The 14,111-nt window shown below is 29.3% G+C and overlaps 1 protein-coding gene across 1 annotated transcript; it reads right to left on the bottom strand.

Annotated features, from left to right (window-relative positions):
* Positions 1–1,371: 1,371 nt before the first annotated feature.
* Positions 1,372–9,200, bottom strand: LOC8258414 (homogentisate solanesyltransferase, chloroplastic). The gene is made up of 10 exons (XM_002531545.4): positions 8,874–9,200; positions 7,549–7,670; positions 7,306–7,452; positions 6,760–6,985; positions 6,360–6,433; positions 5,995–6,087; positions 5,588–5,705; positions 5,384–5,446; positions 2,948–2,980; positions 1,372–1,669 (listed from the first exon to the last, which is right to left on the bottom strand). Exons 1-10 carry the CDS (start codon positions 9,117–9,119, stop codon positions 1,595–1,597), a joined length of 1,197 nt encoding a protein of 398 aa, XP_002531591.3. The 5' UTR covers positions 9,120–9,200; the 3' UTR covers positions 1,372–1,594.
* Between the last annotated feature and the right edge of the window lie 4,911 nt (positions 9,201–14,111).

Raw genomic sequence — 14,111 nt, 5'->3', positions numbered from 1 at the left:
TCTCCCACTAAAAATTCATAGCACTAAAACATTATAAAAAATAATGGAAATCATCTTTCTTATAAATAAGTATATCTAACATTTCTTTATTCATAGAACACGAATGGGAGAAAACCCCTGATCAAACCAAACCCTTACTTTTTTACTGGCAAAAAATAAAATGGCCTGCAATCCACATAGAACAGAACTTCAAGTGCTTGAAGAGCATATTTCCCGACAAACCAGTTACTTTAAGACCTACGGAAACACGTATGGGTTCGGGGAAAGGATCTCCTGAATATTGGGTGGCTGTCGTTAAACCAGGTAGAATACTTTATCAAATGAGTGGAGTAGCAGAAAATATAGCAAGTCCGGGTGTAAAGGAAGAAAGTTAGAGAGAATCAATAATTCTAAGAATATTAAATAGAATTAATTTAATAAATAAATATTAAATATAAATAAAATAAATAGAAGGATAGAGATAACATTAAATCAATAAACTATATATTAAAAATAGTGTGCATGGGCATTAACAAATTAGAGTAAATTGACCATAATCATTAGCATAACTTGACCTAAGATGATGAGCTTGCCCACAATACAAACTCTTTTTCTTTCATATATGTATTCCTATATGAAACTATCCATTACATTCTTCAACAATTATTCTCTTTAATTCATAACTCAAACTTTCACATATATGTCGTAACATTGAAGTTTCCTAAAAGAAAATTAAGCTAAAATGCACATAGTTCAATGAATAATAAGCCAAAAAAGAAACTTGCACTGATAATGAAATAGAACATCTAAATTATACATGGACTAAACTAAAGTAGTTTGGACACTAAAGGCAATTTAAAGAAAATTCATATTGTCAAAGGTTTACTATTACCAAGCACTACATTCAGTTGCATAACTAAGAAGATATTAATCAACTTCATTTGTATTTACAAAATAAATTGTACATTACTGTTATTAGGAAATTGATTCTGACCATATTTGCAAAATGGCAAGTGATAAACAAAAAAAACCTCAAGTCTTGCCCATTAATTAAATCACACAGATTCTCACAGAATTGCAATGATTCAACACTCAAAGGCTTCCAAACTACAATGTCAAACAAAATTAGTGGGGCAACTTTCCTTTCCTTTGTTCAGAATCCACCTAACCTAATATCATGTACTTCCAGGTCATTCAAGTAAGTCTGCTGAACACAATCGAACAATTCTGCACAGCATTCATAGCTGGCAATCTCTAATAACATTCTAATAGACAACCTGGAATTTTCAGTAAAGGCCGTATAAATGAAATAATGAAAATGATAGTTAAGATGTACAGTAGCCTCTAGTATCCTCAGCAAAATTAACCAGAAAAGCAAAGGACACATATTCATTTGAAAAGAATTTTCACATGATTAAAAATTCAAAAAGCTTACAAGATCTCCTGTTCATTTTGCTATCAAGGAAGAGGATTGGTACAAGATAATGCTTATTGTCTGTTGTATGCTAAAACAACAAATATTAATTCGTAAAAAAGGCAAATATATACATCCAATTAGTCTACCTCTCTCTGTGCACGCGATTTGGGAGCCAAAAACAAAAGAGAGCATTTTCCGCTAGATAAAAGGAAATATGAGATATTCAGCATAAAAGAGATTCCATATAGATCGGTAGAATGCTGAGATTGCTTCCTGCAGATCGCAACCAGGCATATAATCAGGACAGAAAATGAAATTCTCATTCAGATTATTGGTATTTGGTGAACTTTTAACAAGATTAGTACAATTCTGTAATCTAATTAAAGTCAAGAAATCAAATAAGTTCCAAATATCTACAGATTGTGCCTTTTCTTTCCAATTCAAAGACATCTGGAAGTGGTTTGGTAAAAACAGTTGGCGAGTATAAAGGCTAAAGCATGCAAGATTCCATCAACTTAGACCAGTGCTGTTTTCTCTAAGAAGGCGTATAGTCTAGACATTATGTGCAGACATTACTGATTTTGAGTTAGGGCGAGGAACCAATAGTTTTGCCAATACGAGAGTGAATACAAGAAATTTTCTTTCATACCAGCAGTAACATCTTCCTTTTATTTTATTGATGGAGTATGTTTTCTTTTTGCATGCTTCACAAAGGAAGATCAGGATAGAAAGAAGGCACAGTAGCTTTCTCTTTTCTAAATGTCTAATTTGCTAAAATAGGATAAGTTGGAGCAAAGTAAAGCTAAAGTAACATGTTGGCCTTCTCATCCTTATGCTCTATCAGATATAAATGAAAAGCTAGTTCTCCATTTCTTTTGGACACGCTGACCCGCAATGAGGCAGAGAAGACTAGGTGACATATGGAATATGACAACGACAACATGTCATAGAAGGAGAATAAAAGCACCTTTTTCACTTTGGTAGTGGATTGTGAATTTCCCACCTTTTTCAAATAAAATTAGTCTAACACTGGATGAATTAGCTCAAGATCGAAGCTAAAGTCGGATTCTCTTTTTCACATGCATCATGTATGGTTGTGATTAAATCAGAAAGAGTATATATATCCAACCTACACTTTCATCTCACATTAATAACATATGTCGAAACCAAAGGTTGAGATTCTTTCACTATCTTATAAATGTTCTGTCCAAGTGCATTTTCAAATTGCTATTTTCCATCAAGTTTAGATTTAAAATGACGTTTTCAAAAAGGTTCCAAGAAAGTTGAGAACAATTTTTAATTGTATGACCACTGGGCAGGGAAATCTCAGAAAAAGACATTCCAAATTCTTTTATTAAGCTGTTATTTTTGTACTAATGAAATCATTAAAAGAATCAGATGTGTTTCTATAAGCAAGACCCAATTTTAGATCTTGAATTTGAACAAAAATTTCACAAATTCAGGATAACATTATTTATGAACACTTCCAATGCGAAATGAGAACATATTGTCGATACTCCAACATAATTTTATGCAACATGAAGTTATTACCTTTGTGTAGTTTGCCCGTTCTAACACCCATGCCTGAGAACATTAAATAAATTCCATATAAGACAAGCAAATTTAGAAAATAAAAAGTTACATGAAGTCATAGAATCAACAACTAGCAGGTAAAGACACATGTGGATAATATCTAGACAAGAGCCGAATCATTGCTGCATTGAGGCATATAACTCGTTCAAGTTTGCACTCTATACTGAATTCTTGTAGATTCAAACTTCTTCACTTGCACAGAAGATTTTAGCAGCGGTGAATTGCATCCTCATGGTTTTAAATTTTAGATAAATGACCAACAAACCTTACTCCTTATGTTTGTGATGTCATAAATTAGAAGCAGCTGGCCTATAAATGATCTTAAGTCTGGGACAACCTATCTCAGCTCCAACATAAAATAATCAACATGCTAATATTGCAACTCATTAAGCTTACATGTAACTAAGAATTTCAAGCCACTCTTCATTGGACTAATTTATTTAAAATTAGATAGTAAAAACATAAAATTTAATTTGATAAATCTATCCGTTGATTTTTTTGAGTTTCTACATACCTCAAAATGGTACATAGTGCACATTTGTAAGTTAACCATAAACAATGGTAAAATAATGGGTGATACATTATAGGTCGCCCATTCATGACAGGATTTAAGCCTGCCAAGTCCCATTATGTTATTTAATGATACTTTACAAGCAATGTGGGAACAACTAAGGATGACATGCAGTCAGTTCGGATCGATTAACAGAATAAAGTGAATTACTTATCAACCTGAACCAAATCAATAAATTAAACTGAATTAAATCAAACCAAATAAACCGAATTTCTTTATATTATAAAGAAAGCCAAACCGAATAGAAGATTAACCGAGCGGAGCTGTACCAAACATAAAATCACTTTAACAAATTAATATATTAAAATATTTGGTATTAATAAATAAGAATATTGGGTTGAACCAAATTTTTTAAACAAACCAAACAAGAAAAACCCCCAATTATCATTCGGTTATTGATTGAGTCTTTTCAGAATTTTATTCACCCCTAGAAACATCTAAATTTTCCTTTGTTTTTTGAACTCTACATACTTATTCTATGTCCATTCCTACTTTTTAGCTTTTCCCAATTTTAAAAGGACATTTTACTAAATAGTCTTTAGTTATAAGCTTCTAAATTTACTCATCTGAAAGGGAATTGTTCCTATAAACTCACAGGAGGGAGGCCATTTCAGTTTGATATAGTCCAATACAGTCCAGTACCATTACACCATTTTGATACTGACACGGTTTATGCCATGGTACACCACTATATAAAATCCAAAATTAAGTATAGCAATAATAGTTTAGAGAGTCAACTAGAAAGTAGAAGTGCATATTTGAACTATTGTAGGATAGATTTCAGCTGAATTCTCAAAATGCATTTATACCTGAATAAGAATGATAAGTAGGGAATTCAATCTATTATAAGGCTTGATTTTGCTGCTGTAGATATCTAATTTATATGTTGCACTATACTTTAAAGATATTTCAATTTTCATAATTTTTATGATTTCAGCCAATCCCAAAGGCAGCATGTGCTGTTGTATTAACTACCTTATGTTTCTTTATTTTCTCTTTGTCTCGACCTTTTAGCCCTTCGCAAATATGGAACGTATTACATGTAAGCGCAGCGTTCTTTTCCTGAACAGGGTTGACAACCCAAAAGCAAATTGAAAATGCAGGAATAGATCTGGCTAATCTGGGTTCAGTCTCTAGTAATTCAATTCTCATTTAATGATGTTCTCTAGTTTTTCATAGAAAGGGTAAAAAGGAATAGAAGTTAGAGTTTAAATGAGTCAAGAGCCAATTTCTAATCTCAATATTTCACAACAGAATTTGTCTTTTTCCTACCCTAGTACAATTTCTATTATTGACTTAAACCAAAGGCCAATTAATTTTTTCTCATTTCCCAAAGTTGGAAGCATTGCTAAGGATTACTATTACGTATTAAGGACCTTCTCATGCTCCTAGGTTAGTATATCAGTAGGATCAAAGGCTAAAAAGAAGATGATGGCTCTTACTGTCCTACATAGTTACACTCCATTGACATGCTCTAATCAAATTGTTTTAGAGGAGAAAAAGAGTTGGAAGAAAAGGCCTCTAACAGGTGAAAACCAGCAAGTCCGGGTAGTAAGACAGCTTAGACAAAAGGCCATTTGAAGAGCTTACATGTTAACATAGTCCTTGTTTTCTCCTTTTGTACTTTTTCTTTATTCTCTCCCTTAAAATGATTCTTTTTTTCTTTTTCATTTAAATACACAATGGAAGAAACATGAAAGAAAGAATACTTATTGCGAATATTCCAATATATAATTCGTGAGTAAAATTAGAAAAAGAAAAGATAAGACATACACTTTCTAACATATTACTTAGTGCTCAATCAACACAGTTATAAGTCCTACCTGGAATATCAGGAATGCTGCTAGAATTGTATGTACAGGTATCATTAAGCTACGCCTGAAAGCCTGCAAAAGTAGCAAATGGTGATGATCTTTCGGTATTCTATTAAGAAGTTAAATCAATGTTCAAGTAATTCTATAACTGTAAATAAGACTATTACATAAATTGTCCAAATTAACAAGGCAGCCTTTTAATAGAACTTGTACCTGAGGCATGTAAATTGCTGCCCATACAGCACCAATATAATTCAATAGCAAAAGCCCAGCCCCAAGAAAGGCAATGTTTCTAACTCCAAGACTTGTTGCCAAAGTTGATATTTTATATCTGCAGTTCAATCAAGATCAATCATATTCTTTTGATTATGCTAAAACAACGACACTGGTGATGTTAAGATTAGATATACAAATGAATATAATAAGATTCAAGCAAAGGATCTAAGATAATTACAACAACTTTATTGTGAAAATTTCAAAATAATAGCCATCAGCTCTAATGGTGTATCAGATTTATTATTGCTTTACAACAAAATTCATGTAATAACATGGAGGCAAGTACATATTAGACATCTATCAGTTTTTAAGTTAGTAAAGTAATGTACCGACATTCAACTTACTTGCGATCTCCTTCTACATCTGGAAGATCTTTTGTTATAGCAATAACCAGTGCAAACAATGTCACAAAGGTTGTGATAAATGCCACCGGTGAGCTGCAGGTGAATTGAAGCATAACATGAGAAGATTTATCAACTATTTGACATATTGCACAAAATTGGAAAACCAAGTTTGATAAATCAAAAAATTATTAAAAAGTGAATGCTGATGATTAATAAATAAAAAGAAAGACTTAGACTGCAGTATTAAAGGCACAATCTTTGTTCATATGCCTTATTCAAGGTCAAAACACCAATTTCTTTGAATCTCATATTAATTATGTGTGTTAATATAATGCTTCATCTAAACTAATTTGATGGTGATGCACCTCCACTCAAAAGAAAGTCCAAGGGCAGCTCTTGTAGCATGATATACTCCAAAATTGAGAAGAAAACCTCGCACCTGCAAAATTATTATTTGTTAGGCTTTCTTTGTACATAAACAAATTCTTGGAGGCACTTGTGGATTCTAGTTTGCAGTGATAACATCAGTTCAGCTCTCAACTAAACTAAGCCTTCACTAACTAGTTGTCTTTTATACAAAGGTACAATTGCCCATTTTATATAAAAGACGATAAAGATATATGTAACAATGCACTGATTATTATGCAGAAAAGTTAGTACAAAATTAAAGTGCTAATAGAGTCCCTTCTGAACCAGCCTTTCTATCTTACAAAAAATGTTGTCAACACTCAACAGTTTGTGAAATTATTTTCTTAGAAGCCATACCATAGCAATTATAAGGAATGCCGCGACAGCAAATCTTTTCATTCTAAATGGAGGAATAGAATAAATGGTCCCCAGAAAAAGACCAAGACAGTAAAGAGAAGTGATGAATGGACCAAAATTTAATCCAACCATCAGGATTCCAGTCACTGCAAAAAATATCACCAGCAACCATGCAGATTGAACTGAAAGATCCCCTGCAGCTATAGGTAAATAAGGTTTGTTAACCCTGCAAAATAAAAGGAGAAAAAAGCCAGCTAAATCAAAGAATTTCGTACTCATATATGTTTAAAGTTGCTAAATTTGTGTCATGAAGAATTGTGGATCCAGGTACTCAGATATTTTAGTAATTTGCAATCTAAGAAATGGTCTGAAATGAAGAGGAAAAGTGTCATAACAGTGTCATGTATGATATTTGAAATGCTTAGAAGGTTAATTGCAAGTCTTCAAATTAGATATTCCAGGTGCTAGAGAATCAAATTTGGAGTTCAAAAGTGCTTCCCAACAAGATTTATAGAGAGTATCAAAAGATGAATTTATGTTGCATACTTGTCAATTCCAATATCATAGATCTGATTGATGCCAACTATATACCCATTCCCGCATATTAGTGCAAAAAGGCCAGAGACTGCCTTCAACAGCAACGACCACTTTATAAGATTTGGGTTCTCAATTAATGCTCTTGCCACCAAAGCACTGTCAATAGAATAAATGATGAAATTCTTATCAAGTAAACTATGTGAAAAGATTGACATTAATTATCAGCAACATATAAAAGATATAACTACTTACGTGGATCCAAGAGCCGTTCCACGAATAGTGTGGGGCCTTAGGAATCTCCAGCATGCATCTTTGAATTCTGAGATTTTGTTCAGTACTGGATCAGATCCAGCAGCTCCAACTTTAGTGCAGGCCTAGCACAAGCCAGTTTCACATCAGTGCTGTCTCATTGACCAGGCAAAGCAAAGTTGGGCATATTCATGTTGATCTAACCAAATCAAATCCCATAGCTTTCGAAGAGAAAGTAAAACCAGAAAGTGACTCGCAGAGTACTGGAGAGCAATGCAAATTTTGGCTTGATAGCAAATAGCCCTAAGCCTTTACAGTGTATCTGAAAATTTGTACTGGCATTACACTTTGATGAAACAGGTTGGACTTAATTTTTAACTTTGCTTGGTCATTGAAAAATTGAACAGTTTAATTTTGTTCTTGAGAACATTCAGCACCTTTTCTTTAATTGCCCAGTCACCAGGAAAATCTGGAAGAAAATATAGTTAGCTTGTGATATCTCAAGGCCTACTCTTTCATGGCAGAGGGAAGTCTTGGTTTTCTAAAAAAAAAAGCTATTGGCAAGAGCTTGATCTGTCAAGTTAGAAGATTGGTCTTCTGTGCCTCTGTATATTATATTTAGCAAGCCAGGAACTTATACATCTTTAAGCAGGAAAATATTTCTCAGCAGAAGATCTATGCAAAGATCAGGAATGCCATCATGCTCGTATTTTTGCTCCCAGAATGTTGCTCGAGACAGAGTTCTTAACAAATGGAGATTGAGTGTTGGATCTCCATGAAGATCTGTTTTGTTTTTCTTTAGCCTTGTTATTTGTGCAGTCTTTGCTGTTGTATTTTTGTTTCTTTACATTGGGCTTTATACTAGCCCTCTTCTATAATTGTAATTGGATTGATTGTTTTACAATCAGTAAAGCTTCTTTTGGTTTGCTAGCCAAAAAGAAAAAGCACAATGAGAATCAGAATCAGAATTGTATATATGGAGTTCTCATTGACTATTGGGTTTATGTTTTATTTTGTTTTTGTCATTCAACACTTCTGAAGGAAACGGTGGTTTAAATCTTTATAAGAGGGCACTGATGTTTGAGAATATTATAGTTAGCAATAGAATGGATTCTATATGGTTGAGAAACTGCGCAGCTATTTGCACTCTTGATCTCAACATAACAAAAAACCTCATCCATTAATGTATTTCTATTACTTCACAAGCTACATATCTCACTACACTCGAGTTCAGTTATGCATAATTAAGCAAAGAATAGACATCTACGCCAGAAAAAAAGAAAAAGAAAAAAAAAAAAGCATAACAGTTGAAGAGAAATAAAGCATACCCAGATCGAATTACGCCTGAAACTTGTATTTGGAGCATGTTTTGAGCAGTTTCTGTTAGTGTAAAAACCAGACAAAGGCAAGAGCTTGGAGCATTTGGAAAAGGAAAAACATGGTGAATTGGCAGCAGCAGCAGCAGTAGGCTTAGTGGGTAATTTTGATTGGTGGTGGTGGTGAGAAGAAGGATTGCAGTGAGAAGTGATAGCTGGAATTCGAAGAGAAGAAGATGGAGAGAAGGTGAGCTTCATTATTAACACCAAGAACCCAAATAGGATTGGTGGTCACTAACGGTCAGCAACTGTACTTCACTCTTCCACTCTGTTATAAACGTTTTTGGATCTTTGTATCTTACATGTTTTACTTTTGCAATTACGCCCCTCATTTACTTTGCAGTTAGTTAAGGGTTAATTACGTAAAGTCCCCTAAGGTCTGATCTTAAGAGCAATGCAATCCCTGTTGTTTCAAAATTAGCAAGTTTTATCCAATACATTATTTTAAAGATTAAAATGTTCTATAATGTGATGACTTAGATATTAAAATTATGTTACAGTTTAGATACCATAATATTTTAAGAGCATTATTTTCTTATTTTATATTATAAAAATTAACATAAAATTAAAAAGCTCACATATGTTAACTAAATATACTAGGCTAAATTACCTTGACAGTCTTTGAATCTTGAAGCCAGTATTACCAAAGTCTCTAAATTTTAATTTATAAGACTAAAACGTCTGAATTTCAATTTAAATATTACAAAAGTCTCTCTTACCGTTTTTCGTCTAAGAAACCACCGATATGATAACACGCCACATATTAAAAAATTTAATTTTTAGTTTTATTAAATATATATCACATCATTAAATAGGTTAAAAATAAAGAAAATAGAACTGCATAGATTAAAAAGTAATTTTTTTTTATTTTAACTTCAAATTGTAAATTTTAAACTAGAAACACAACTATTAATATTAAACATTAATAAATCATATGGACCTAACACTAATAAATTAAAGATAAAAAATACAAATGAAGAAAAAGAAAACTATAAACACCAACACCTCAACTTCATCGAACATCAACAACCACAATTGTAATAAATATTAATATCAACATCAAAATTAAATAAATGGGAGACCTCATATCAACATCAACAATTTCATATCAAAAAATTAAGAAAAAAAATAAAGCAATAGCAAGGTGGTGAATGGCAGTGGTAAATTTTATGACCCATGATAGTAGAGGTCTCTACCAATATTGACCGATGCTACACCACCAATCCTCAAAAGCTCCACGGCGAACAATGACTCTTTCTCCCTCATCAATGACAAAAGATGGAAAACAATTAAAGAGACGTTGTAACTTTTAGGGAAGAAAAAGTTGAGGTAAGCGAACTCATTTTTTAAGGTGACGGCGTCTATCGGTACTAGAAAATGACGGATTTGAAGAAGAAAGTAACGACCACCGTAACATTTAGATGTCAATTTCTCTTCCTATGAACTTGATATGTAATAACGTCGTTGTTTGGTTTGGACAAAAAATGAGAATTACAAGAAGAAAGAAAAGAACGGGGAGGAGAAAGGAAAAATGAAAAATAATTCATTTTTTATTAATTTTTTTTGTTAACTTTTAGAAATAAATAAAAATTACATTTTAATTCTTTTTTATTTTCTTTATTCTTAATCCATTTGATGATATGACATATATTTAATAAAATTATAAATTAAATTATTTAATATATGGCATGCCACATTATCATTCTGGTGGTTTTTTAGATAGAAGATAGTAAAAAAAGCTTTTATATTAAAATTGAAGTTTAGACGTTTTAGTGTTACAAATTAAAATTTAGAAACTTTAATAATACTGGCCCCAAAATACACGGACGGTCAAAGTAATTTAGCCAATATTCTATAATTACATTGGAACTTTTTTTTGTCATAAGGGACGATTCTCATAAAATAAGATTTTATTTTTATATGTATATTTTATAATATGTTATTAGATGTTATATGATTTATAAAATTATATTTATTAATAGTTCATACTAAATGCAAATAAAGTTATTAAAATTAAATTATATGAGTTCATTTAACATTAAAGATGCTAAATAAATAAAATATAAAATTCTCTAGAAATTATAAGATTAAGGGTTAAATACTATTTATCTCTTCAGGTTTGGTCTAACATACAAGTCGGTTCCCGTATTATTTTTATTACATTGTAATCCTCTTAAATTTTATAAAACTAATTACTACTCATTTTGTATTAGTCGAATGACTAAACTGATAATTTAATATTAAATTAGATTTTCAAACTTATTATAAAGTATCAAATTTGTCTAAATTATTTTTATTATCAAATTAGAGTAAAATCTTAATTTAGCACAAATTAGTTTTTATGTCTAATTGGAATAATTAATTAATTAATAGTTGACCAAATTAGAGTAATATCATTCTATTATTATTTTTATTATACATTGTAATTATATTATATTAAAAGTAAAAACTAAATTAAAAAATTATTGTATTGATCTAGCGAAATAATCTAGACACCAATTAGTTTTATAAAAAAAATGTAGAAATTGATAAGAAGATCATGATAATCTTATATGTTAAAAATGAAGCTTTTTATCAACCATTTAAATGAGATTAATACGAGTAAAATTTTTATTTGTATTATAATTAATTTTATTATATGATGAAAATAATAACTTTTAACTAAATAAAACATAAGTGTTTTAATACATTTAAATTTTTCTAGGATTAGTTTATACTGAAAAAATAAAAGATATAAATAAATAAATAAATATTAAATTTATTATTTTAATTAAATACAAAACCATCTTGTACTGAAAATAAGATTTTACACTATTTTAATAATAAAATTAATTTAGATGAGTTTGATACTTAAAAATACGTTTAAGAATCAAATTATAATTTTAAATTACCAGTTTAATTCTTTGACTATCCCATAAAAGGTAATAATTAATTTTATTAATGAGATTTTGATGTAATAAAAGTAATGCACAAACCGACTTATGTATTAGACCAAACTTCAGGGATAAATAATATTTAACTCTAAGATTAAATTAGAGTTTTAGTTTTTTAGACAATTTAAAGTTTAAAGGTGAATCGATGTTTTATCTTATTTATTTTGAATAAGTAATTTATATTTTTATGTCATTCTTCAATTTATATATATTGATTTTTAATATTTACATTTTTTTAACTATGTAATTTTTGCCATATAAGATTTTATTTTAATATGTATATTTATTTTTTTAATATATAAAATTTAAATTTATGTGTAATTCTATAATTATTTCATTAATTTATTGACTTTAATCCTAAAAAGTATCATATTAATCATATTTTAATATTATATTCATTAACAAATAATTTTATAATAAAATAATGATACTAATTTTATACTAAGAAATAATATTTTAATATGCTGTTCAAGAATTCTTGTTTAGGCAGTTTATACCATCCATACATAGTGTTTTGATCTAAATTATTTCTCTAATTAGATAATAATTCTAATTCTAAAAAATAACATCTTAAATTATATTCTTAATATTATATTTAATAATAAATTTAATTTTTTAATTATATAATAAATTTTTAATTCTAAGAATTATATTGATGGTACTAATTTTAATTATAATGATTATTTTTAAAATAATATAAAATTTATATTAATAAATTAAAATAAAGAAAATTAGAAAAATATTTAAAAATAATTAGTTTACTAATTTTTTAAAATATTACAAAATTAATATTAAATATTATCAAATTAGATCTACAAACTTTATTTTATAATTAAAATAATAATAATATTCGTGCAATGCAACAAGTGGCAGTAACAATACTGATTTTTATATTTACATGAGTGTGTTTTTTTTCTTTTCTTTAATAATAAGTTAAATTGAATTCTCACTTACCATTTTAGTACATTTTAACTATTTATTTATAAAATATTATATAGTTTATTTTATTTTTTCAAAAAGAAAATATTTCAATTTTTTGCTGAATCACCCTCAATATCCCTTAATATCATTAAAGTCCCTAATTTTAGTATTACTAAACTCCATACTGTCTAACTTTGTTAAATATCAAACAGAAAAATGATGTAAGCTTCCACATCTAAAACGTCTTTTTGAAAGATAAATCCACATAATTTGTATGTCTCACTGTTCAAATTCTTACCTCACTCATCCTTTTCTCCTTCATTATGTCTCTAAACTCTAAAATTAATCAAATTAGAATCACAAAACTCACAGTACCAAATATTAAATCCAATTTATCAGAAAATTCATAATCAATACTATCTATAGATTAAAAAGAAAAAAGAAGACTTGTAATTACAAATCAAAACACACAAAAATATAAACTTAGAAAACTAATTAAAAAGAAAAATATATAATTACAAATTGATTAAAACCCGTAAAAATCATGGAATTTCCAACATTTATCTACTGATTTTAAGAATGGAAGTAGATTTTTTGTAGCTCAGTCCTTTATGTACTTCAATATCGTATTTTTAGTCTTTTTCTACTGCTTTAATAGTTGTACTAGTAATACAACGGAGAGAGAAAGGCATACGGTGAAGAGAGCAAATTAAATTTCTTAAAATCTGTAGAATTTATTTATCTTATAAGTTATATTTTAATAAAAATAAAAGGAAAATAAATATTTTTATTGTGGGTATGTGAAAATAAAGAAAAGACTTTGATGAAAATAAGTGGCTAGTGAAAAGAGGAGTATATAAGAGAGAGAATGGGAAAGAGAAATGTTAGATAAGAAGGAAATCAGAAAGGAAGTGAAAGAAAAGAAAATAAGTGAGTGTAACACATTACAAATTTATGTCCTATTAAGATGATGTAAAGTTTTTTATTTAAAAATATATTTTTTTTGAGAAATAGATTGTCATGTTATTTTTCTGTTATAGTATTTAACATATAATTACATTAAGAAGTTTTGTGATGTTAAAATTAAAATTTAAGGACTTTAATGTTATAAATTAAAAATTAAGGACATTAGCTCTATAATTCAAGTACGGTTAAGATAATTTAACCAATTTTTTAAAAAAGTATAGGAGTAAGAAAAAGAATACATAATATGATAGGGGTTATGTGTATTTACGATAAACTGGTGTATATTTACTATAGTACCCATAACCCGAAACTCGAGCCTTTTAAAACCCTAGACTCGGTGGTCGCTTAAATAGCAAACCCTAGCCTCTTA

The sequence above is a fragment of the Ricinus communis genome, chromosome 10 (assembly GCF_019578655.1).
Source record: "Ricinus communis isolate WT05 ecotype wild-type chromosome 10, ASM1957865v1, whole genome shotgun sequence".
Taxonomy (NCBI): Eukaryota; Viridiplantae; Streptophyta; class Magnoliopsida; order Malpighiales; family Euphorbiaceae; genus Ricinus; species Ricinus communis.
Note: the sequence above shows the minus strand (reverse complement) of the source record. Positions and strands in the feature narration are given on the sequence as shown.